The sequence below is a fragment of the Adelges cooleyi genome, unplaced genomic scaffold (genome assembly GCF_023614345.1).
Source record: "Adelges cooleyi isolate 19-005CV unplaced genomic scaffold, UGA_ACOO_1.1 ACOO_flye_CR_arks_rails_tigmint_CR_PRNA_23, whole genome shotgun sequence".
NCBI lineage: Eukaryota > Metazoa > Arthropoda > Insecta > Hemiptera > Adelgidae > Adelges > Adelges cooleyi.
Window position 1 is genome coordinate 14,200,835 of NW_026095893.1, and position 27,511 is coordinate 14,228,345.

A 27,511-nucleotide genomic window follows, 5' to 3' on the forward strand; every position below is an offset into this window, starting at 1 on the left:
TCAAGTAGCATCTACTAGTACTTCTACTACATTGTCAAAAATGCATCCTCCAGATATATCCCATTCGCCTCAATAAATGTTATCGACTTCATCAGAACTGGAACAATCATTAGAAGATAGAACTACTATTGAAACTTTAGAATATATCACTGTCGCCTCATATGATGAATATTATATACGTTCCAAAGCTCACGCTCAATTTCAATCAAGGTTCTTAAACAATAACTTTGGTGCTGTATGTATGTAGTGTATGTGATAGATTCTGGTATGATAACGATTTAAAAAAACCTCCACTGCCCCCTATTGTTCAAAAGATATTCTTTTATGTGAATTTCCTGGTATTAACATCGAATCATCTCTTGTAAGTAGTACTTATTATGCCACACTTAAAAACTAAAAATTTTTACACATTAGTAACCTACACGTTAGTAATATTTAACTAATAAGTAATATATGTAGGTAAAATGTATTGTTTTCTCCATCACAGTACCAGTATACGATTTATTTTAATTTAAATGTAAGAAAATTGATTTTTCTTTAGAAAATACCAAGAAATTAATATACAGGATGAGGCAGTAAACGGCGATTTTCTAATGTATTTAAATGGGAAAACCCGTTTCACTATCCCACCCTTTACACTTTAAGATTCTATAAAAAGGTTTTTTTAGTTGCATTTTATTTTGTACATTGTCAATCTAGTAAAATAGAAGTATAATATAGCTTTGAAATAATATAATCTATGAAGTATAAATAGTTTGTGTGAGATTGCTCTAATGGAAGTATATAACACATAAATATTGAGAATAAGCGATTATAATTTAAACTATGGAGTACACGATTGAAACATGTAATCGGTAGTTAGTATTTTCAAGCCAGTACAGTCTAAACCAAGCTCAGTATAAACCAGCAAAGTTAGAAAGTTTTAAATTAAGGTTCTGTATTTACAAATGAGCATCAAAGCGTTAATTTGAAAGTGATTTTATCTAAGAGGACTAGTACAGTAGAGTATTGGCATAATGTAATCAAAGCAATGAGGAAACGGAGAGGTCACAGGTCTACAAGAATTATTTTAAATAAAAGTGATAAAATTGAATAAAAACGCTTTGATCCTTATATATCTGTAACAACTAAATAAGCGTGTAAGTCGAATTTTAGTCAAAATTTACTAAGTACGCTAGGATGTAGTCCGAGGCGTTTAGCACACCATGAATAAATATCTAACTCGTTGGACCAACAAGAAAACCTTGAGAAAGATGTGAGTTATTGGTTAAGTAGGGATTTATGGCAGCTGGTCAAAGTTTCAAATCGTTCCCCTGTAAAATCACTGAAATCGACTTACACACTTATTCACAGTTGTTACAGATATATCCTTCTTATGAGGGTGGGGATGTTATATTTTTTAAATTATGTGTTTTCACAACGAACAAACTTGAATGAATGGTTAAGTTGATTAAAAATAACCAAGTGAATGTTTTGCCAATAAATCGATTAAGGCCAATTATTAAAAAAGTTTTTCAGCCGAGTCTGCAACCACGAAAGAGCATTTTCATGTCTCGTTGAAGTACCGAATACATTAGGCCAAGGAGATTAAAAAGTTATGTACAATCAAGTTTCTGGCTAAAATTGTAGTGTTTATTATCTGGCCAAAAATAACTTAACATAGAGAATTAAACTATTTTGAATTTATCATTTAGTTCTAATTTGAACGTTGAACGTACAACATATTTCTTGTCTCCCACCCCCTATCTCCTACCCCTGTAACGCTTTTGTAACGAACGCTTTTTTCGGTTATGTGCCAGAGCTAAGACATGAAAATGTCAAAAAACTATTAAAAAACTTTTGGCCACAACAATCATCACCTTTCGAGTACCGTGGTTACCAAGTGTTTATTTTGGGTTAGCAACGAAAAATATTTTTTTAGTGCATCCAACTCACGAAGTTTTTTGAACTCACCTTTTCTCAAGGGTAAAGACGTAACCCATAGTTGTTAAAAGAAATTTATTCGAAACGATGGTCACTATTCACATTTTGACATAAAATAAAAAATCATTTATGTGGCGGCGGTATGTGTGGACATGCCATCTGGTAAATCATCTGCAATAGCGTTCGGGTTAGACGGCCGGTGGCGAACTCTGGTCGAAGGAATGGAAACGTGACCACGTCGTTGTTGCGACATACACCTCCAATGTCGAGGTGTGCAAACTCTATATTGGGGTCGGTGAGAAACTGTGCGACAAATGCCGCGCTCTTGCCCAGGTCATCCAGGTCAACGCCGCCCTCGCCTAGCATGGCCACGTCTGCAATATCGTCACGGGTGATCATCTGCGCCTTGCGCTCGTAAGACGGCATCGGCCAAACGCGGTCACCGGTGATGGAACCGGCCCGTTCTAGTTCTTTCCACATGCCCACGTTGTTAGTGAATAGCGGCGTGGCCAGTTCGCCGAACAGTCTGGACGTGACGCCGCACAGTGTGCTGACGTTAATGAGCGCCTGCGGCTCGGCCTCTTTGCGCGTCGCGTACGTTATGGTATCCGCGACGGCCAACCGGCTGATGTACTTGGTGTTGTCTATGTTGACTGACTTACCGTTGAGTGCGGTGTACACGTCTGTGGCTTTGATGCCGGAACCCGACGTGCCGCTCTCGAACAAAGGTATATACGCGTACACGTTGACGGGCAGACTGAGGCACGAGATTCCCTTCATCAGCCCGATCAGCGTGGCGCCAGACGCGACGTGCCGCTTCTTGTACGCCATGTCGTCACACCCGCGCAAACATACGCCGCCAGTATCGTACGTCGTGGCGTGGCCGACTAATGTCAGCGGTTTTTGATTCTTATCGCCACCGCAGTATCCGATGACGGCGAACAGGGGCGCCTCGCACGACCCCTTGGAAGCCTCCAGAATGCCATTGAGATTCTTCGATTCCATCCAGTCGCGATCGTGCACGTCCACGGTTATGCCGCAAGGGCACAACATCCGTATAATTTGATCGGCGAAATAAGTCGGCGTCAGCGCGTTGGGCGGTATCTCGGTGAGCATTCTGGCCAGGTTTTGCACGCTGCCGAACACGACGCCCCGATCAAACAAATCCTTGTCGTCCTTGCTGTACGCCTCCACCGTCGCCTGCTGCGTCTGGTTGATACCAGACTTCATGGCCTTGAACTTCCACGAGGCTAGCAAGGCCGCTTCTGCCGCGGTGTCCGGACAGTCTAGACCGTCGACGAATATCTTTGTACAGCCTTCGTTGTCCAACAGCAACACTGCCTGGCCGATAGCCTGCCGGACATTCGATTTGGCCAGGTCCAAAAGCTCGACGCTGTCGTACCCGGCTTTTTGTGACCCGATATTGGCCACCACCAAGTTCGGGTAATCTTTGTCCAGGTTGTTAAATAGCTGCGCAGAGCCGGGCGGTATCGGCGACACGGCCAACAGCTTACTTATCGCACCACTCAGTCTGTCGTTGAAGGCCTGCGCGTCTACAGAATATTTGTATTCACAACCCTCCTGGTATACGCCGAACACTACGCCGTTCCGGGTGTTGGTATTCTTACACTCGTTTGCATACAACCGGCTGAAAATTCTGGTTTTTGACGGAGCAAAACTACTGACGTTCAAAGGTCTCAGGAGTCGGCTACACAATTGTAAAATCGGTCTCATTTTAAAACAGTCGCGCCACACAACAAATACAAACGTTTCACGTGGACGAATATTTATAGACTGAGTGACGGTCGACGGTTTCTAAACGAGTAACCGTCGTGACGGTTACTGACGCATTGCTAAGTGATTTAATATTGAATGGGCCAGCAACCATTCACAGAAGGCACACTTGCGTTTGTGCAGATTTTTTTTATAAAGTGTTTGGACGAATATTTTGAAAAAGAACAATAATTGTAATTTATTTTGTTAGCTTCGATTGTATTAGCTAATAGCTATTACTAGGTATTTATTATGGTAATTGTTTATTTTTTTGTCTGCACCCCCAATATCTCCTGGCCGCTGACCCGATTTAATTATGTAGAAGCTATATAAATGATAAATTAATGATCGTACCTAGAAAGCCAAAAGGTGAGCTTATTAGCCCAAAACCCTAATTTAATCGAAAAGAACACCCACGAAATTTAGAAATACTTTTATTTAAAATTGCGGCGCACTATATTTAAAAAAAAATTATCCCAATTACTTCCAAACTTATGTATGATATTATAATACTAACAATAGGCGTTGACAAACATTTTGTTTCCTAAAAGGAATGGAATCTTTTTTTTTTATTCCACTTTTTTGAAAATAGTTTAAAGTCTCAAGATCACTGTATTTACAAATGAGCATCAAAGCGTTAATTTGAAAGTGATTTTATCCGAGAGGACTAGTACAGTAGAGTATAGGCATAATGTAATCAAAGCAATGAGGAAACGGAGAGGTCACAGGTCTACAGGAATTATTATAAATAAAAGTGATAAAATTGAATAAAATCACTTTCAAATAAACGCTTTGATGCACATTTGTAAATACAGAACCTTAATTTAAAACTTTCTAACTTTGCTGGTTTAGACTGTGCTTGGTTTGGACTGTAATGGCTTGAAAATACTAACTACCGATTTGCATCGAAGCGTTTTTTCGGAAGTGATTTTATCACTTTCAGATTTAAAAATTCCTGTAAATCTGTGACCTCCCCGTCCTCACTATGCTCCGACCCAACTATGCTCCGGCCCCACTATGCCCCGACCCCACTGTACTGGTTTTTTTAAATTGAGAATAATGATCTACAAATTTAGGATAAGAGTTGATTAATCTTAAAAACTTAAGAACTTTAAAAAGATTGTTCAAAATTGATTATCGAACAATGTTTTTAGTAAATTATTCTTATTTTAAAATTTTAATTAAACACTTATATAGTTAACTAAATAAATATATAGTTTCAAAGATCGATGAAGCTCCAGAAAATTAAAAAAAAAAAAAAGATAAAAATTTAAATATTGTTCAATATTGTAGTAAAAAATGTTTTCAAAAATAAAAACTAAAAAATTACAATTATTTTGATAGTGAACTCTAATGCAGGGCTCACCCGATAAAATAATTAATACATTTTCCTACAATATACCTATACAGTTATAAGAAATTGGTGTAAAATAATATTTTATAAAATAAAACACAACTTTTTTCATAAAATTTATGGGTTTTTTTCTTTTTATGCGCAATTTTAGAATTTATGAGTTGGAAATTAGTCTTAGAAGATAGGTCTAACGTATACGAATACGGCACTCAGAAAAGAAAAAGTAACACATATGTTATTATAAAAACATATTATATACTTATTTATATGCTGGCAAATACTCTTAATATATAGGTACATATGTATTAAAACGGCTTGTTTATATCGTAACTGTTATTGTTGATGTTAATATTACATTTGTTTCACCGCACCATTTCAGTGTAAAACAACATATTTCTCCAAACAGTTTTTGCTAATTTTTCCTGTTTCAAAGGATTTCTTACAGCTAATACAATATGTATAAACTATATTCTACGGTTTTTGTGTTGTGATGGTCGTTGTGTTGCCCGAAGTCAAAATCCCTGACAGAACTTCACTTATTGAATGCGGAAAACCGGATTCGTCGAACCTGCAGGTCGACACACAAGTAATAAACTTCTCATAGAAATTTACATATTATTCTGTTTTTAACAGTCATCTGTTATATACCTACCCCACCAACCAGAACTTGTAAGTGTAAAATTAATTTTTGAAATTTAACTCTATCGCTGTATTCTTCAAATGTATTTAACAGGTTGTTAGAACGACCTTTCTGACTGGCATCCTAGAAATAGGCAAAGGCCTATTCGCAAATGTGCGTTACGCAGTTGTGGTCAGTATAGTAGCTATTGTGCTGCTTTTTGCTAGTATTGTAATACTGGTTCTCTTACTCACGGCTATTGCACCTCTGCTGTTTCTATTGACTTCTTTTGCACTGTTGCTGAAGCTACTATCATGGTATTTCTGCCGCTGTTACTAGTGTGGATAATCGCCAGTGTCATTGTAATTTATATCGTTATTCATTTGAAACGTTCACATATCATATAATGTTATCATACATTAACAATAACTTATATTATTATTGTATAAACTAATTGTATATACTCCAAGCAGCTGTACACCACAACCATGGTACTTAACCCGTCTTATACAACTTGGAACACAAACCATATAATATTGAAAAAATAAAATGATTTTGTATTTCACAAGTTTACTCGTTTGTTTTTTTATGCAAACATATTTTTTAGTAATATCGCATGTTATCGGATCTTGTATGTAGTACTTATTATGCCACACTTAAAAACTAAAAATGTTTACACATAGCTATTGAGTGAGTAATTTCCACGGCTCACTCGGTTTTTATAATGTCCATTTATATTAATACAGATGTTCATTACTGAAATGATTTATCCCGAAACGTTTTTAAAATATTAAGTTTTTATTATGTTTTCAAGTCACACGACGACTTTGGCGATCAAGTTATACCACCTCCCACAAAAGTACCAAATCTAACTGTAAAAAACTACCAATGATCACACATATCATCACCGTCATGCAAAAACTGACTAAGTATATTCTTATAGTTTTCATAATGTTTTTTCAGTACAAAAATATAGTTCAAATAACGCATTTTATACTGCTCTTTTACTTAGTCACTTCTTACACATAGTCAGTTTTTGCATGACGACAATGATATGTAAATGTAGAAGGAAAAAAAAGCTTTATCAATTGTGTTACAATCGTAATATATATTACAATGTTAATAAACATTTTATTTTTTAAAAATGAGTAATAAATAAATCATTGTAATGTTCTATAGACATAGTTCTATAACAAAAAAATGTATATATATATATATATATATATATATATATATATATATATATATAAATAACCAATGGTAGAGGTTAAGCTATCAGTCATAATATAATTTATTACCTATTAGAGTTTTTATGTACAAATATATTATACAATTATATAGGAAAACAAAAATTTTAGTTTAAATCAAATCACATACACAATGATCAAATTATGATATATTAATAAATAGAAAATTAAAAAGACATGTTTATGTATACACACAATTACAAAAAAAAAAATAGTGGAATATCTAAAGGTAAGTTAAATGGTTATAAAATATGTAATTTTTATAGATTTATGTCAATTATGTACTCAAATGGAATACTATCTAATTTAAAAGGTACTTATGAACAGTGATAAACTTGATAATAGAGTTTTAGATGTCACTTAACAGAGATTACAACTATTGTTTATAGATACCTGCTATTCTAAGTGTAACTTGAGTTGAACCATTTCATTTTTTTCTAGACAGTCATTTAAGTTATGATAATTAAAAGGGAAATTTTCATTCTACTGGATCTAAGACGAATGACTTGTTTTTTCTGTTTATCCAAAAATAAGTGCTAATTATTAACATAACAGATCCAGCTACGGCCATCATTAACCATACATAAGGAACAATGTTTGGTAACAAGTTAGTAACAATTGTGAGTTGATCAGACATATTTTGTGGAATTACAAATGATTCAGAAAACCAAAATGTTGGTAAATATAGTTCAGGTACATTTCTCAAAATACTGCAATCAAAATTTGAACAATACTAATAATTAGTACAACATATTTAGTTTATCAATATTAATTTAAAACTTACGAGAATTCTTTGATTGGACTTATTTTGACATTGAACTGAAATTTAGCATCTACACTGAGTGGTATGGAATAGTCCTAAAACAAAAATTATAGTTTACAAAATAACACGACATAGATACTATGATATGCTATAATACTTTTTCTAAAATGATTTTGAACTCGTGTAATGATTTATTTGGTTTCATTCCATTTATCATTTGGCCATAGGAAGGATCTGCCAAATAAAAATGTGGAAATGATACAAATAAAGGAAGTGGGTTGTTGTTTCCACACAAATTCAATGATCGCACACCAGGAAGTTGTTGGCAACCAGACGGTGGACAATTGCATGTATTGTTGAAAACGTCGGATCCTGCAGCAAAGTTGATTCCTTCAATCTCATTAACATAAGCATGGTTTGTATTCGTCAAGGTAACGGCACTAAAACAGTACATGTTTAGTCAGTTAATATACATATAAATAATAATTTATTAGATGTAGCACTAGGTTAAAGGCTAATAGATTACTTATTATGTCACCACTTGGACCTAGATGACCTAATTCTCAGTACTACGACGATCGAAAAATTAACAGGGCGTCATACCCTTAATTTTTAATTGTAAAAATTTGACAACGTAGAATGCTTTACTGGTATACTCGGCCTATGATATAGTTTTAAAACAAAACCACCTTTAACGAAAACAAAGGAGAACAACTTTTTTGGAGACAATGACATAATATTTATTTTTAGAATTATATCTTAGAAAGAAAGTATTATGCTAAATAATGAATATATTGGAAAAGGATTTGTCATTTACTATAAAAACATGACATAATTTGATTTAATAATAGGTATTTTTTGTTCCAAAACCATCGTAAATCAAATAAAAAGCATTTGGCAAAACTGAAATTACTCAAATATTGACTAACGTGATATGGCGAAAAACAATGTAATATCGAAAATTGCGATATATATGTCGATTAATCAATATATGTCAGTATATGTTGTGATATATTGATAACAATCACAATTTATCATTAAATTCTAATACTAATTACTGTAGTTGAATAAAAACACCCGAACCTTCACAAAAATTTATTGAATAATTTCTTAATTTAAAAAAAATATCAATACATAAAATCAAGGACATTTATAGTTATGCCCAAATTATGTAGAAACTAAACCTGGGTATTATTTAAATAATACATTTTTTTAAGCGCTAAATAATAAAAATGAATCTCAAATAACTCATTATTTTCAACTAATGATGTGTTAATTAAAAAAGTTACAGTTTACTTAAAGCCTATAACATCTAAAATTATAAAACATGGAACATGCTTTAGCCTGCTAGCTCCTGAATCTTAAAGTGATTAATTCTGATCTATAATCTTCTTGTGATTTATGATGATAGTATAGTCTTAATTATATATTTTGGCCAAATATTAGCATGATGACGAATCGTTATTATTTCGATGGCATCTTTATGTTATTATACATTTGAAATAGGTGTGCTACTTTAGTATAGCAATATAATGTTGCAATTTAGTGTCGTTTTCAGGCTGGGGGCCAAGGCTAAAACATGTTCTATGCTAAAAATTTCCAATTTATGTACTAATGGAAAAAAAAAAAGATCAGTCATACCTACAGAGACTAGGAACATAAAGCGAAATATTGGGTTGGGAGGCTGAGTGTTCTGGCCATAAATCACCGACAGAGCCATTACTATAACTGCAGTCTTTATTGAATATATTTAATTTTGTATTATAATTAACCGAATGTATAATACCAACTTTGGATATATCATCTACACCAGTATACATATTAACTAAACCATCTGCGGCTGTACTCATATTCATCTAAAACGAAATATTTACATTATTATTACCAATCATTGTCAAAAAGGCAGCAATCTAAAACTATTTAAATGATTACCCCGTAGAACCATCCCACTTTCTTGATTGGTACATTTATAGGTATAAATGCTTGTAATTTTATAATAACATCCAAGATTGGATCGTCATAGCCATCGAATAAAAATTCGCCAGCCGTTTTTGTCACATATGGTTGATTGATTTTCTTAATTTTTAAATAGTAGTTTGCAAGAATATACACCCAGTGTCTATTAATTTTTTTCAGTTTTTCTCCTAATACCTAAAAAGAGAAATAAATAAAAGATGATGAAGTAACTGTTAAGCTTACAGCTTATAGTTTGAGTATGTAAATAAACATACGCTGAGAATAACATTGACTGTGGTGATTTTATCTGTCAATGAGCCATTTGAAGCCAAAGGTTCAAAGTACCAACTTTTTAATTGCATATATGTTATGGTTGAATTTTTGTTAAAAGTTTGATTAACTTTTAATCGTTTATCCCTAAAAAAAAAAAAAAACAATTAAAATACTTTGTAAGCAACAAGATGTAAGTCAACAGTTATACAATTACAACAGTAGCAGAAAAGATAAATACAGTATTCATATTTAAAATTGATCTACATAATTTTGTATTAAATAAAATAAATATTACGTACGTAAAAACATAAGGTCCTAATTGTTGTAATACAGGTTTAGTTTTATTTTGTAAAGTAGCTTCTGGATTGGTCCAATTGAATAAGTATATTTCCATTTGTAAAGGTACTGGTAACTTTTCCCAATACTTGTAAGTTTGAGTATTATTTCTCAATTCTAGTTTCTAAAAAAAAAATTGATTACTTGATTGATGTATAATGATGAATACAATGCATTACATTATCTATGTATAATAATTAACTATATTCAAAAGCCAAAAAACAACAAGTTATTAACAAGTTTTCAGAACAGTGGTTGAAAGAAAAACATTACCTTATAATATAAAAATCACTCCAAATTCAATGTTTGACTTAATACCAATATTAATACATAAAAATAAAAATAAAATTACCAACATATTTAATACAATCATATTTATTAGATTTGGGGTATAATTACTATTTTTTTAACATTTAAAATTTTTTTTATAAATTTAAAAAATATGCTTTAACTCATGGAGTAGTTAAGCTACAGTTGCATTATGTTTCGACAAAAAAAAAAAAATCCAACCATTGCATATGAAGATAGAGTTACTGCACTTATCATATTTTGATTGTCTAGTAAAAATTATATTATATATATTTAATTTGTTCATAGAAAAATGTTAACACAACAATTGATAGAAGAAATACATGGAATGCTAGAGTGGAATATTTCGGAATGAGAAGAAAAGTACAGTGAACTGACATATAGGCTCTCCACAAACTAGGTTTGTTCAAGCTATAATAGGGTGGTCGTTATTTAATTTTCTTAGGGGGTTTTTGGAGCTCTGACTTTGTGCTTTGCTTTACTTCTTAATATTTTTTTTAAAATTTAAGCCAGTTAAATCTAAAATAAATGGCAGAAAGATAATTTACGAGAGTGTTTGCTTTCCATAATTTCAATTTAAAATGTTAGTATGTATGATAATTTATGTCGATAACCTAGAAAAATGAAAAGTCCTAGCTAATAAATGATTTGTGAGTTCTGGAAAATACTTGAACCTGATCATGAGTTTATTATTTGAAATTACTGAACATTACCCATGATCTAAAAAATAAACAAATATAATGAAAATGGGGGTTTTAAAATATTTTTATAATTTAACAACACACTACCGTTTTTCTTTAAAAACACAATATAAAGGAAATTATGTTCACTTTAGTTTAGGTTTCAACCCAATGTTATTCAACCAAAGTTTACCAAGGTTTAGAAATGGATAATTAAATAAAAATATATTACATGTTTCATAACGTCACCAAATATTTGTGGCCACAGACCAGTCATTATAATTCCGGTGAACAAAAACAGAACGCCAAACAATGACAAAATCAGCTGACACCAAAAGCTAGGACATTCTGAATCTTTATGTTCTTTATCGCCTGCTATCAGCCTTCTGTAAAATTAAATTACAATTAATATTACCGATAAAATAGTTAATAAGCATAAAAAACCAAAAACACCTTTTGTTACACATAATTTTACACATAGTTTTAAACAGAATTTAAAAACAAACAATTTCAAATAAAAATATTCACATATCATTTTGGCATTATTATTCGGACTTGCATAACTAACTTCATTAAGCGCACTGTTAAGCCGTAAATAAACTACCAAACTGTTTGTATTGTTACAGACTTTGTTAACATTTAGTGAGAACACACACACACATTTTACGTATGCAAAGGTACAACCGAGTGAGAAAAAAAATGCTCAACGCTATCACACTCAAGATAATTGTCGTCACACCAATATGCGGCCTGCAGATAAAATAACTACAATTAATAATTAAAAAACATAACTTACTCTAATTCTCCTTCGTCATGATTCATTGTCAATTGATATAATTTCACCATTAGTTTTAGAGGCCACAAACGAGATTAGATTTGAGTGGGTATAGTTGGTGACAAATTAAATACTTGACCAGAATGATAGAGGTTAAAATCGTATGTGCTCATCTTATGCACAAATCAAGTTCGATGGTACTTGACACCGCCGAAACGTTCGAGTCGAATTACTATTATATTATATTAAGTTTTATATTATATTATAGTTTTCTCTACAGAACTCATACCAATTACAAACGTATACAATGGAGTATACAACAACAGTGACTAACAAAATCCGAGTTTAATTCAATAGTGCGTATGAGCGACTGGCCGCTGGCGTTCTGTAATAACATCAAACCTAAACGTACATAATACCTATAGTATGACACACTATTATGTTATTGCAGTTGTAATAATATATATATGTATATATATTTTTTATTATTGGCGTTTTTTTATTATCTCGTGCACTGTGAAGTCGTACAAAAACACACTATTATCGTTGTTAACAATCGTACGTGTAGGAAGTGAGACCTACTCCCAAGTTTTATAGTTGATAACATTAGGTGCTACTGATAACGAAAAAAATACATTAATAATTAATAAACAATAATAAAAAAAGCATTTCGAAAAATAAAACACAAACTCAATGACCGTGGACCTTTTATGCCGTACGCAACGGACAATCAACACATCGGGCCAATTATAAATATATTATATTATCTTATTTATGTTTCATAATACCCACTTATCGATAAAAACGTTAGCGTTTAATCAACATTCCCAGTCAAAGTCCAACTATATTAACATGACATTGTGTTGAATATTCTACGATAATTGTTTTTTTCAGTTCAGACATAATGAAAATTGTGTAGTCATTAAAAATCGTAGGGTTTATCCAGTGAGTTGTCTGGCCGCTCCACGAACCTCAAACCAACAAGTCAATAAAAATGCTAAGAAATTGCATGCCTGATGCCTTTTGTTTCTTATTTTCTTTTCAACGGTAGGTAGTTGACAATTTAAAAAAAAAATTATATAAAATCCAAACAAAATGTTCGCAAACCATTGAAATATCGAATATACACACGGTTTTGTTTAAACTATAATTTTCACAAGGGAAACAGTTTAGTTTATTGTATATAGGTATTATATATAATTTGCTGAAAACGTTGACTGGTTGACCAGTTTTGAATTATTAATTTTAGTTTTAAGAGTTTAAAATTTAGGACGGGAAGTGGAATGCAGTTGCGTAGATAAAAATGATATCACACTCCACCCATCATTAGTTTTAAACTTTATTAACTTTAAAAGTAATTATACAAAACTGGTTATCGCCCAGTCAACATTTTCAGAAATTCTTCTGTTTTATTATTGTTAAAAAAAAATTTCAAATTTTAATTACTTAACCAAAAAAATTGTATTATATCAGTCACACTGTATATTTCGAATTTTTGAAATTATAATTATCTATAAATGATTAAAAATCTACTGAGTAAAAAAATAAATGATAATAAACATCTGATATAACTGTAGCTTCTGGATTTGTCCAATTGAATAAATATTGTTTCCATTTGTAAAGGTACTGGTAACTTTTCCCAATACTTGTAAGTTTCAGTATTACAAAAAAAAATAAAACCAAGGTGAAATACACAAAATATAATTTTTTGCTATTGTGTTTATTATTTATTTATAATTTCTTCTAGTAAAGCGTATTTTAATAATTATTATTACAATAATATTGTGCAAATTTTATAAAAGTGCAGAAAATTTGTCATAATTTGACAGTATTTAATGGAAATATTTTTACAACGCTTAAACAGTTATTTGCAAATACTAATTTAGAAATATATAAACTCGCGTGATTTTAAAATATATAAAAAATACTTACAAACTTTTTGACAAGAGTTTGAAAGTATTAATATACTTTTGCTATAACATGTAATTAATTTCTACATGGTTCCCAACTAATGGCCATTGTGGCACTAAAGGTGCCTACGCGAGAACTGTATTCCACAGTCTCTCAAATACTATAGTTTGACATTTTAATTAAATCTCAGGCCACAGTACATATAAATAAAGCTCTAAGATAAGTTCAGATTTGTATACAATAAGTCTTATATTATCTACAATTGCAGTTTTAAGATCAGTATCATAACTTGTAGATGTTTGACGGTAATTTTGCATTAATCTGGGAGAGAGGTTTAAACATTTTTAACGTTTAAAACGTATTTTTAAATATCATAACGGTATATTAAATTTAGTTTTTACTTTTTAGAATGAACGTATTAAAACACAATGACTAGTAACATTTAAAATTGCGCATTCAAATTAAAAAAAATAAATTAACATTTCTCCTCTTTGTGGGTGGATGGGAGGGGGGGGGGTTTAATTAATTTTCATTGAATTTTCCTCCCGCATCAAATAGTAATCCAGAACAATAGATTTTATTAGTTTTTTCAAGCATTTACTGAAACGTGGTTATTTGTTATTGAACCACGTTGGCCTTTTGATTAAAACCAAAGTTAAATAAATAGTATTGTTTTTTGTCATATTGTAAAACCGTTTTTATAATAATTAATTTTTTTTAATTTTTTTTATAAATATCGGTGAAATAATTACACGAAAACTGTATAAAAGAAGGGTATAATAAAAAGTACGTATGGAAAAAACAGAAAACTAAACCTTTGAACTTATATTGTATAATATGCAAACTTAATAGTTAATTAGACAACGGTGTACATCTTTTCTTCGTTATGTAAATACTATTCTGCCTCTAATGAAAACTGATGGATAAATGAAATTTACTTTCGTTCAAGTTACAACAATAGTTTGTTAGCTACTAGTTATAAGACTTGAGACACAAGCTAGTTGTAATAATTATATTTGTAATTTTTCAACCATTCAAATAAATTATTGTTGACTAAATCGCCGATGTATTATGATGATCTTCGGGTATTAATGTAACTGGAAGTGATAAAATCACTCCAATACCAATACCCTATCAGCTAAAAAAACTGTTGTTTCTTATTATTGGTGTCGGATATAAATGTTTTAAAAATGATTTTATAATTATTTGCAACAGGCTTTGACATTAATTTGTATGTACATTTCTAAACATACTATCATGGTACAATCAGAAATAATTATTTCCCGCGACTCAAAAGATGAGTCCAATGATTAATATCCACCAAAGGTTCGAGGGTAATATTTTTATTAAGAAGTAGCAACAAGACTTATTTATTAATTACAAACACATAGCTAGTTGACAATATTAACAATATTCATAACTAAATATAGATATATTCTGTATTAAATACACAATTCCTTTGTATTGGCTGTACTCTAAAGATAATATTATAATAAAATGATAAATTGCCGTTTTACATAACAACTATTTAGGAACGTCGGTGAGTTCTTCTGGGAAAACTCAATAATTTTAAAATGGTTCTTTATTTAACAATAGGTTTTTGTGCGCTTTCGGTGTTGTCCACACATTTAAGTAAGGGTACAAACGAATCGGGTAATAATTAAATCCTACTTTAGAAAATAGAGTATAAATGCTTATAACTGCATTTGAGCCAAATCTGAACGTTGATTTTCATTTACAACAGTTTAAAAAGAACATAAAAGAAACCTACCTCGTGTACAGCGTAAAAACACTTTTTTTTAACACTCTTTATTTATTTTTCATAGCCATTCTACCTGATCAAGTTCGTTTAATACCAACTAAGATTTTTTTTCTCGGCGACATTATAAAAAAAAAAAAATCTGCACAGTTAAATATCGTAGAACAAATTGTTAACAACATGCGTGTTCGCTCATGAGCTGAACAGTAATACCTAATAACATATAAGTCATATAACAGTAATAAAACAACTTTTTTGTTTTAAATTGTATCACAACACTGAGTTTTTTAGATTACTCTATTTGCCTTTTTTTTTTAAAAAATTGTAATTTCTGGAATATATAAAATTGTTTTAAAAGCGTAAAAATAGGTAAAACATAAAATAATAGAAAATTTAATTTTCTTCGATTTGATAGCATATCTATAATTTATGCATATTTGTACAAGTCAATATTACATTATATTAATAAAAAAAAATAGAACCGAGTAGTATGTTTAAATAAATCCATGCTGCATATTAAAATTATATTATTGTCAAAGAAGTATTGAAATTCTAACGTTCTTATTTTCTTCTTCTTGAATTTATAAAAGCAATTTATTTTTAGGTTATGTAATTTTTCTTGTTATATTTAAATTGTATTGTTCAAACTTCAAAGCAGTATGAACAATTTCGTTACAGTTAATACACAGTTAATAAAATAAGTTTTATTCAAGGGGGTGTAATTTTGGTCGAAAATAACTCATTCTATTTTTAACCGTACTTACTTTAAAACAAGTGATCTGATAAAAGTTTCAAAGCAGATATAGATTTTTCAATACTTACTTGAACAAATTTAAATTTTGTTTTTTTTTGACTTGAAATGTTAGTTGAACTTGAATTTTTTTTCAATTAACTGAAATATCAAAATAGATACCTTTTTCCTGTATTGTTTTTGCACGAGTTAACAAATTTTAGTTCAATGTAAAGTATTAGTGAAAAATTGCTAATAAAATCAATAAAAACAAAATCATCAAAATGCAGATAGCGGTTTTTTATTTCATATGTAGGTAAGTGTTTTTATATATTATTAAGAGTTTAAATGATAAAAACATATAAGCTAACATACAGCCATGAGATCAGAAAATTGAATATAATATTTGTTTTTAAAATAGAAAAAAAAAAAAATTAAATATTTTATTTTATTATAACAACTTAGTACATAACACACATTTCAGTTGACACAAATTACAAAACTTTTTTACATTTTAGACAATAGATATTTTACTAATTACTAATTTATTATAATCTACTTTAAGTGACTCACCAACAAACTAACTTGCCCAACAGTACAACTGAAACTGTACAATTTATTATATCATCGCTTTTTAAATTTATTAGTTAACCTTATATAGTTATACTTTAAGAGGGCGTCACACCACTTTTTTTCGGCGCGTAAAACATGTCTCAGGATATGCAACTTTCTGGGAAACCGAGTAGGTTTAGCGTATACTTGCGGCCGCCGACCACGACCAAAACCGGTTTTAGGCGGCAGGTAATAATATTACATATTTCCTCTTATCTACAATAGTTTTTTTATTATTTATATTGCATTTATCGATATCCGATATTATTTCTGTTACTTTATAATATTCTAAAATACTGATTTTTAGCCCGGACCGGGTTAGGTGAGCTGTGCTGTGCTATCCGTACGCTGTACCTAACTTTGAACTACTGTAACTTTTAACCCGATATACCGATTTAATCGAGTGGCACATCAATCGATCAGTAATTAGATATAGTTGGTACATAGAGGGGTAAGATTTGGAAGAATCTACTCATTTTCCCCCAAAAATGTTAAAACACAAAAAAAAAAAGACCGGGTAGGTGTTGACTGCGGCACTGCGTTATAACACTCGCTATTGCGCAAGCTCGCGCGCATGTCTCGGAATAGTATTTAAAATAGCTACTGTTTATTCAAATGTATGAAACAACAAACAGAATAGAAAATACAATATCCAACATAGTTTGAATCATTTTGATAGCTTTATTACTTTTGTTATAATAATGTATCATTGTTGGATAAACGTATTGGTACCTCTTTTTGATTATTTTGTTTTTTACACAGACTTGCTGTAATTTAGCTAAAAATAGTGAAATCGACTCAAATCTAGTGTGGTAATTTTATATGTATTATGATAGTAAATAACGATACATTAAAAGATCAAAAATATTTAATTTACAACTATAATAAAAAAGTATAATTTAAGTACATTTATACATATATATTATTTATAAAATATAAAATAGTTTCAATTATAATTGACACACAAAATAATTAAAACTTTTTTTACATTTATAGTAGGTATATAATAATATATATTGATATATAAATATAAAATAAAATACAATTAATTTTACGTTGTACATCATGACTTATTTTTCGCGCATAAAATTATCAGGTGCATAATTTAAAGGGTTATTAATGGTATCCAAAGGATCACGTCTACCTAATTCTATGACCTGAACATTTGAAACTGGCTTTTTATTTACAAAATATTTATAGTATATTATTATACGTATTAAAACAAGGATTATAATTATAAAAAAAATAGTCACAAAAGAAAAATCTAAGGCCTTATCAATTAAATATTTATATATATTATCATATAATTTTGTAGCTAATTTTCCTTCCTCATCTAACTCTAAATTTAATTTGTGTAAAGACTGTTCATTAATTTTTATATTTTTTAGAACTTCTAAGTGAACGGGTTTAGGAATTGTTTTATTTTTTATTTCTGAACAACATTTATCCTCTATCAGCGAAATCATTATAGGTAAGGATTTGTAATTAGAGGTATACGAACTAATGGGGTTTAAACTACTACTGGGTGTAGAGGCCATGCAGTTTTTTTCTAACCACAACTTGCCAGAATTTTCTATAATTATTTTTTTAATAAAACTATATTTTTTGCAAATAATTGTCAGTAGAGTAGGCTGACTACAAACGAAATACCAGTGGTTATTAAAATATGATGTATACCACGTCTCCGATGTAAATTCTGTAACATACATATTACAAGTCGACGGTATTTTATAATAATTATTAAGTAGGTCAATTTCACAATTTGGTTTATTCTGTCTATTGTACTCTATGTGTCTGTTTCGCAAATAAAAAAATTATCTATTATTTTACAAACGCTTTTTATATCATTAATTTCTACATACGTATCTACTTTTATATCGGTAATTAAATATTTGTTATGCTGAACTAGATGGACAAATTGGTTGTTCTTATTGATAGGAATATATAGTGGTAAAATATGGTACATGGTGTAATTTTCGCTATTACATAAGGGTAATTTAATTTCAAATATTAACCTATCGTTGATGATGAAACATTGTACTCCTAATATATTTAAAATATCATGAAAATTCTTTATATTTACAGGAATTTCCAAATCTTTAGGGATATACTGTAAAATGTTGTTAATTTCAATTAATAATTAGTAAGTTATAAAAAAAATATAAACAATAAAATTATGACTAAGTTTTGTATTTATTAATTATAAGGTTCTACAAAGAGTGTTTACTCCCAGAAATTATTAATCCACAATACGGGAAAAGGCTGCAAACAAACGATATAAAAGATCCAAAACTCATAATGGATTGTATAAAAGAAAAAAAAGGGAGGTAATACATAGTTATAAAAATAACATACATGTAAATAACATACATAAAATAACTACATGTTCATTTTGTAGCCTTTTACTTAGTAGTATATGTATTATACTTTTTTTTAGTTTTTTATAGGTACAATATTATATTTTATGTTATAATTACTAATACTAAATATTTCATAACTATATATATTATACTTATTATCATTTAAATCAAATTAAATTATTATTATATGTTTCTATGTTTGAGTATTTATACGAGTAACTATACAACTCAACATAAGTTGACGTTTTACATTACTAACAACTTCCCATGTATCCGGTTTCGCCCGGAATTATACATACAACTGCCACAAAGTACTCACAAATTATATTTAAACTATCCTCGTGAAACACTCCTTTTATCAGTGAATACTAGAATACAATTCGTTCAGTATTTACTGAAAAAATCGTGCACAGACACAGTAAACAAATTTGTTTTATAAAATGTAGAGATTTAAAGTAGATAATAATTAAGTTCTTTTTGAAACTGGTCGACGTGTATTCGCATATAATAAGTAATAACTAATAAGGAAGTACGAGGTATCAATACGTTTATTCTGATTTCTAAGAAAATTATTCATAGGTTATATTGTCATAACAACAAAAGTAATAAAGCTATCAAAGTTATTCAAACTATGATAGCTATTGTATTTTCTATTTTGTTCGATGTTACATACATTTTAATGAACAGTATTAAAAATAATACTCTAGTTTGTAACAAGCGGGCGAGCGCAATAGCGAGTGTTATATTATAGTGCCGCGCCAATGTCCAACGTGATAGAGCATACGTTGCGCGCGCATAATATTAGTTTTTACTAGAACGGCTGTCCGTAAAAGAATGATGTGCTACTCCGCACTGGCTGCAACGCGCAGCGTCGCAGCACTCGTATGGGCGTGGCTATATGCCGCCGCCGCCGCGCCGATATGGAAAATAACGCCATCTCTTGAGCGTTGGTTTCGTTTCACTTTTGCTTTGACGCCCTCTTAATTGTCTTTATAAACTTTCTTAATCACTAATAATAATACACTTATAATTGAATTATGTAATCATGGAATGAATATTTTGATTTGGACACACAAAAAAAACAATACTATGCTCAAATAAGTATGTACATGTCATATTATTTTAATGGACGAAATTGTCAAAATAAAAAATTAATTTAAGTGCATTGTATATTGATCACAAAAAAAAAAAAAATATTTGCTATCGTTTGATCTTAAAAATGATGTACTATTAACAGAATATTAAAAGCAGTTTTACAGTTATTATAACTACTATTTGAAATTTAGTGACGTTTTATTATATTATTTAAAATAGTATCAATAAAAACTCAAAATGCGTTCTACCATCCTATAAAGTCCTATTATGATTTTTTGTATGTATACAAATTGTATAATAAATTTGTATGTGTATGTATATAATTTGATACAGTAGATCTAGTTTCAATAAGTTACCAAGTTGTATTGTTTAATTGTTAATGTGTAATCCGATATAAGCGCTACTGAGTGTTTAATAAAATCCGGTATGGTTGTAATTTAATGTTTGTATTTTTTAAAAACACTTTATGCATATTTTTTATCGTTTAAAAAACAGGTGAGCATTATAATTAATGTACATAACGTGTTTTACAGTTATGTAAAAACGTAATAATTTGAATTTCAAAATTATAATACCACCTACCTTGAAAAATATACTTTTACTAATATTATGTTTTATTTGTTTCACATTGTCGGAAAAAAACCCACATATTTTAACTTCAAGGCTCAAAAATAAAAGTAAATAACACTTAAAAAATACCAAGTTTCTTATTTTTTTCACAAAGTTAAGGAACTATTTATTACCTAAACTTTTTGGCACAGATATACTCGTAAATACAACGTTGTGCAGAATTCTTAATCTTAATAAACTATTAAGGTTAAGGATCTTTGAAAAATATGGCATATGACTTGCTCTAAAGAAATGAAATGTTTAAATTACTGGGTTTAGTATATTTATCTATCTATTTATAAAAAAATGAATGTATGTGTGTGTCATTTATGCATTAGTACACCATTCTTTCGATTGCCATGAAACTTTGGGAAGTTATTGAGTACACTCCCGCGAAGGTAACCGGCATAGTACTTTTCGAAAATTCCACCCCTAAGGATGGCCTCAAACACGAACCCAAAATAAATAGTTTACATGAAAAGTTTACTTTGTCAGTCAAGTTTCGCAAAAGTTCCTAAAATTTCAATATCTAAAGGATCTCGTCATTGACTGGTTGTCATAGTCCTTATTTTGTAATTGAGCCTAAAAATAAATAGACTTGGGAAGTGGGTAGAGTTATTGTCTATCAAATGAACAATTATTATTGCCATAGCCTACATTGGTTATAACTGAGCTGAATTTTAAATGATTTGTGTGCAAATGGCAAATGGAAAAAAATATTATGTAAAAGTTCATATATTGTTCAGTTTATAAGAAAAACTTAGTTTTTATGCTGTTTTCTAAAAATGTCAATTGAAAATTAAAATTATAAATCGGTTTTCTGAGGAATTCTATTATAAAATAAACTGTTCACATTGATGAATGAACTATCCTTTTATTGGTAACTGTAAGGATACCAAATGCTCTTAAATTTCTCAGACTAATAAAGCAGTATTATTTGTTTTTTTATAAAATAAATGTAAATATTTAGGCATTTCATGAAATATTTTTTGTAATATCCTTAAACACTGTCAATAAAAAAAAATGTAATATTCTTTTCGTTTAATAAAATTCTTTATCGCATTTATATGGAAACTATTTATTTGATCGTTATGCTTATAAATTTTGGTGATTATCCAAGTTTTGGAAATCTCTTTAGTGATTGCATTTATTTTTTATTTTTGAAGGACCAGTGCCTCAGAGTTTAATCAAACAATGGCATACAAGCATAAATACTTAATAATCGTAACATAACAAATTAAGTTAACCCATACAACGAGAAACATAGGGAGATGAAACCATTTTTCTACTTAGCCTTATACAGATTGGAGAGAATAAGAATGAGGATTTATATTGTTAGGTTAAAGGTTAAACTATAATGCATAGGGTCAGATAATATAGATTTGATAAAACGTACATAACGTTGTATTACATATTATATATTATTACGTAGAAATGTAATATATTTATAGAAATAAATCAATTTTTATTAAAACTATTATTCTTGTGATGTTAATGGGCTAAGTCAGAGTATAAGTTTTTGGTTATTTCCGTAAAAAAAACAATTGAAATTTGCATCTTTTGTTTAAAAGGCAAACAGACAACTTGAGTCCAACCAATTTCAGATCATAATCTTATTACACAATCTTACTATATAATTGATGCATTCATACAAATTTGCATGGACGGTAAATACAGAATTAAAAGCTTTTTTCACCAACTAAACTATTAAAATATTTTTAAAAACAAATATTATATAATATCAAGATTATTATTGTATGTAGACATTGAAATACATGAAATAGGTTTAACTTTGCTATTCAAAATTATAACTAGGAATAAACAATAGTATGTATTGCAAAACCCGGAATGATAATCCAGTAGTAAGAAATTAAAGTGAAAAATAAAATATTTTTATTAATTTTTTAACACTGTACAAATTATAATAATAAATGATATTATAATTTGATACAGAGGTGAAGATGGCAGTGAGTAAGGATGTTTTCATGCGTCGGAGTAAGAAAGGCAGGTATAATTGGAAATTTCCAGATTCTATGATTACCAATAGTACATACCCTATCCAGTTAACCTTGGTCCCTTAAGGAAGGACAGTAGAGATCTGTACAATTAAAAAAGGGTTCTATCATATAATTTTGTTTGTATTAACCGTTCGGCGTTGAGAGAAATTGACCATGTGAGACAAAATCAGGAATAAATGATAAAGTATAAACGAGGGAAAAAGGAGTAAACTGAGAGAAAATTGATAAAGATGATTTGGGCGTAATGAAAGAATAAAACAGTGAAACGATTAAGTAAGAAATATTAGTTTAAAGAAATTTAGAAGTAGCATTAACCCGAAAAAATGTTCGAAAAGGATGGATTTCGTAAATAAATGCACGCAGTCAATGGCGGATAGAGATTTGTTGAAAGACAGAATTTGGCTTGCCGATTCCTTTTGTATGGCATAAGGACCGTGGAATTGTGGCAACACAATTACTATCCAATGCTTTGGTTGCGAAGTTCCACTGATCTGGTGGTCTTATTCGAAGTCAAAGAAGTATCAAGACATATCAAGACGGTTTATGTCAATAACTAGTAATCGGTAATAGATTAACACCACTGTCCCGATATCGTCGCATCGAAATGAAATCAAAAATGGCCGTCAGAATCCAAACGACCTTTGCGAGTATAATCGTGATTGTTTGTTCCGAACAAACCGAAAAACGAACGATCCACTTCGGGCAAGCCGTTACTGGGTGACTATCGAATCAAATGACGTTACAATTTCTGGTCTTGGACGCCGGCCGAGACTGTCTGATTCTACCAGCGGCGATTTTCGAGGCTCGGCGCTTTCGTCATGTATGGCAACTGTTGAGAGTCACGTGACTGGTGATGACCGAGTTGTGGCGGCGGCATGACGTGCTGTTCACGCGGGTGAGGTTGATGTCTTGAGCGGTTGACTCGGCGGCGGTGCCTAGGATGGCGCCGCCGCCGATGTGCCCGATGGGCCGGGCAAAAGGGAACCAACAGAACAAGTACCGGTTGAAGTGTTTACGGAATACGCCGCTGATGAAGTACAGGGCTACGGGATTGACGCACGAGTTGAGAAAGCTCAGGCAAAAGCCGACTATGCGAAACGCGTGCCAATAATCGTCGTACACTTCCTTTGAGTACGGATAGAAGTGAAACCACACGGTGAACACATGGTACGGCAGAAAGCTGACCATGAATATTATGACGAAAGACAACACCATTTTCGCCACCTTTTTCCTGGCCTGGATCTGACCGGACTGGCCGGTGTGTTGCAGCTCACCCGGCATGTTCCTGGCCGACACCATCAAGTGGTGGGCCATTAGGAAGTAGAAACCGCCGATGACGAACAGCGGGATCACGTAGTACGTGAGCAACTTGAACACCACCATGCTCTTGACGTAGCCGTTGCCTAACGTGGACGGAAACGGGTAACAGTATTCCAACGTGACGTTTTCGGTCGGTAAATTTTCGGTGGCCACGTACGAGAACGTAGCAGACGGGATGGCCAACACGATGGCCAGAATCCAGATTGCCACGGCAGTGATCAGTGTGAACGGCTTCGACGACACGTGACGTCTAATTGGATTGACTATGGCGCAATAACTGTAAACAAAAAACAAACCCATTAGCGTGAGCTATAGTGACAAGAAGAGAAAACAAACAGGCCGCATAGTCTTGTTTGTATGTGATAAGGAAAAAAAAATAATGCATCCATATATTTGAAATGTTTTTTATGGTTAACTTTTGGTCAAATATTGTGTGTACAAGTGTAAGGTAAAAAGTAATTGGTGTTGTACAGTGATGTAGTGACGAACTTGGTGACACTAGGGCCTATAGGAGAAGGATGGCCGTAGAAAACAGCTGGCAGCAAGAAATAATTGATAACGGTAATCAGTCATGCGGTAGCCGGCCAAGGCGAAGGGGCGTGGCCGTAGAAAACAGCTGGCAGTGGCAAGAGGAAGCGGAGAATGCGATGGGGGGTGTAGTATTTAACCTACGCCCACGGAAGCGAATCGGTCTATCTGCAGGAGAGCGCGGTACGAGCAACATCGAACCACAAGATGGAACGTGCAAGTGTTCCGGAACTTTGGCGAACTAGTCAAGACATCCAAGTGGGAGTAACCTCAAGTCATGTAAATAGTGTAAATGTTATAACTTATAATATATTAATATATAAAGTTTTAGTATCATATTATTAAAATTTAAAACTAATAACATTGTATATTGAGTGATTATTGACTATTGTATACTTAAAAAATAACTTTTCTAGCCTTCATTTGAGCAAACCTATCAATGACTTCCTCTGATTTTGATTGTTGTGCTCTCTTATTTTCAATGGAAATAATTGACGTTCTTTTGCCATCTTACTTCGTAAATAATTTTTATTTTTTTTTAGTTTTGAGAATGATCTAAAACTACGTATAGCTATATCTAGAAACGTTATGGTGTCTAAGTAAAGTGTGCATAAGGAATAATGTTATTCTGTAAATGTTATTAAACAGTATGTCTGTTGAAGTAAATGGCTTATACCCACAAACACAATATTACATAATATCAAGTTAAATAATTTTTTTTTCTCGAAAATTGCCATAAAATAAATGGCATACACTCACAAACATGTTAAATAAGTTTAAAAACATTTTTTTTTGAAAAATTAATAATTTTTTGTCTTTTTGAAAACATAAAGTGTTTTTGTGTGCAAACGTTTGCATGACGATGACGGCTCGTTATTATTTCGATGGCATCTTATATGTTACTAATTATTACACATTTAAAGTAGGCGCGCTACATTAGTATCGCAATTTAGTGGCGTTTTAGGGCTGGGGTACCAAGGATAAAGCATGTTTCATGCTAATAACAATTTGTAAATAGTTAAAAGCAAAAAAAAGGCTAATAATATTTAATGTTGAAGCCTTTATAATAATTATATATAAAAAGATACCATAAGCAATTACTTTAAAAAAAAAATAATAATAAAAAGATAATATTGTGTTGAAAACATAGATTATACTTAATTGCGTTTCAGTCTACCTACGTCACAAAACGAATTACAACTTAAAATTATAGGTTATATTAAAAAAATACGTTCAAGAACGTCAACTAACATAAAAAATTATGTTGCTAATACGATTTTTAAATGTAAACTGTGAATTCATGTAACGATTCGCGTTGAAACTCATTTTTTTAATCTAGATAAATTATTAAAAAAATGTACTTAAATCAATTTGTTTTATGTATTTAAATTTATTTAGTATTAAAATCAACTATTTATATAATAATTAACAAAGAAGTATAATATCTATTAAAAAAAATAGTTGTGTGTTAATTCGACTAAGCACTCTCTAATATAGTCTCTCTAAGGCTAATATCTCTTTATATTTTAAATACGGTTTTCGATGACCATTAATGAAGTAAAATTTGTCGAGCTCAGATATATAGCTTGCAGCCTACATTTTAATTAGATTAAGGAAAAAGTGAACGTAGTTTATTAATAATTAATATCAACATAAAAAAATTAATACAATTTTCAGATTCCTGTCTTAAAACCACTTCTGAAAAAGTTAAATAAAGTAAAAGTTTCAATCCTTTCTGGGGGCTTTCATAAACGCTTTATTAATGATAATCTTTTGGTTGTTGACTGTATATCTGTAATGCTAGATTTAAGGAATACTTGTTAACATGAAACTTACCCGATTATTTTTAAAAAATGTATGGCGTGCCGTATTTTTTAGATGAAAAATATGTTAATATTTAGGGCGTTTTACTTTATATTAAACGGGTACATATTTTAAACTTATGTCCTTAAAAACAATCATTTGGGTATGATTTTTTGTGACTTAAAAGTGTCGGTCTAATGGTAAGTAAGTTATCGTAGGTAAAAAATAATAAAAATAAACACATTATTGTAAAGTAAATACATTCTGAGGTCCACATTGAAGCTATACTATACAACCAAGTATCTTTATTTAAATTTATTTATCTTAATATTTATTTAAAAGAGCCATCAAAATAGAAAAATAAATTTGATCGTTTGGCTCGCATGCTATTTGCATTACTTGTTTAATACAGCGAAATATATTAACATAATACAATTATTGTGAGAAACTGTAACAATAACAATAATACAAATCATTTTGTTGAAAATATTCTTAAAACAATAAGAGTTTTTTTGTATTAGTTGTTTCATCTGAATCTACGCGGTTGAACAATCCTTTCTCAATAATCATAAGCGTAAAACTGTCTAATAAGTCTTGTAACAAGGTACTTATTAAATATGATTTTAAATATTTTAATTTCGAGGAATCACGCTCACAGCTTACTTGTGTTGCTGAAAGAATAAGAATAAACTTGTAGCATATATAGAAGGCAGGATAGGCGTTGGTATATAAATTATAACTTACTTACAGAAATGATA

The 27,511-nt window shown here is 30.7% G+C and overlaps 3 protein-coding genes across 6 annotated transcripts in view; all 3 read right to left on the bottom strand.

The window, feature by feature from the left end:
* Positions 1-2,046: 2,046 nt before the first annotated feature.
* On the bottom strand, positions 2,047-3,657 carry LOC126835903 (cytosol aminopeptidase-like). The gene has a single exon (XM_050568776.1). It carries the CDS (start codon positions 3,655-3,657, stop codon positions 2,047-2,049), a length of 1,611 nt encoding a protein of 536 aa, XP_050424733.1.
* Positions 3,658-7,038: 3,381 nt separating this feature from the next.
* On the bottom strand, positions 7,039-12,564 carry LOC126835624 (protein croquemort-like). 2 transcript variants are annotated; one of them, XM_050568327.1, is made up of 9 exons: positions 12,030-12,564; positions 11,466-11,619; positions 10,208-10,368; positions 9,911-10,052; positions 9,612-9,830; positions 9,321-9,535; positions 7,837-8,119; positions 7,701-7,774; positions 7,039-7,626 (listed from the first exon to the last, which is right to left on the bottom strand). In XM_050568327.1, the coding sequence occupies exons 1-9, from the start codon at positions 12,077-12,079 to the stop codon at positions 7,395-7,397; spliced, it is 1,530 nt and encodes a 509-aa protein (XP_050424284.1). In that variant the 5' UTR covers positions 12,080-12,564; the 3' UTR covers positions 7,039-7,394. The 2 variants fall into 2 exon arrangements, with proteins under 2 accessions (XP_050424284.1, XP_050424285.1); XM_050568328.1 differs by lacking the exon at positions 12,030-12,564 and adding an exon at positions 11,687-11,942.
* An 8,559-nt stretch (positions 12,565-21,123) lies between these two features.
* LOC126835626 (neuropeptide CCHamide-2 receptor-like) overlaps positions 21,124-27,511 on the bottom strand; it is a 108,225-nt gene continuing 101,837 nt past the window's right edge. For all 3 annotated transcript variants that reach the window (XM_050568329.1, XM_050568330.1, XM_050568331.1), the window contains one exon: positions 21,124-24,699. In XM_050568329.1, the coding sequence (XP_050424286.1) occupies positions 23,919-24,699 (781 nt within the window). In that variant the 3' untranslated portion in view covers positions 21,124-23,918. The remainder of the gene's footprint in view (positions 24,700-27,511) is intronic.

What these genes read in the sequence shown, in the direction of transcription:
- LOC126835903 (XM_050568776.1), bottom strand. Translation starts at nt 3,657, where the DNA reads ATGAGACCGATTTTACAATTGTGTAGCCGACTCCTGAGACCTTTGAAC.
- LOC126835624 (XM_050568327.1), bottom strand. Translation starts at nt 12,079, where the DNA reads ATGGTGAAATTATATCAATTGACAATGAATCATGACGAAGGAGAATTA. An exon ending in CATGACGAAGGAGAATTAGA is followed by an intron (nt 11,620 to 12,029) that starts GTAAGTTATGTT and finishes TTAATTTTACAG; the next exon opens with AAGGCTGATAGCAGGCGATA. An exon ending in AAGTGGGATGGTTCTACGGG is followed by an intron (nt 9,536 to 9,611) that starts GTAATCATTTAA and finishes ATTTCGTTTTAG; the next exon opens with ATGAATATGAGTACAGCCGC.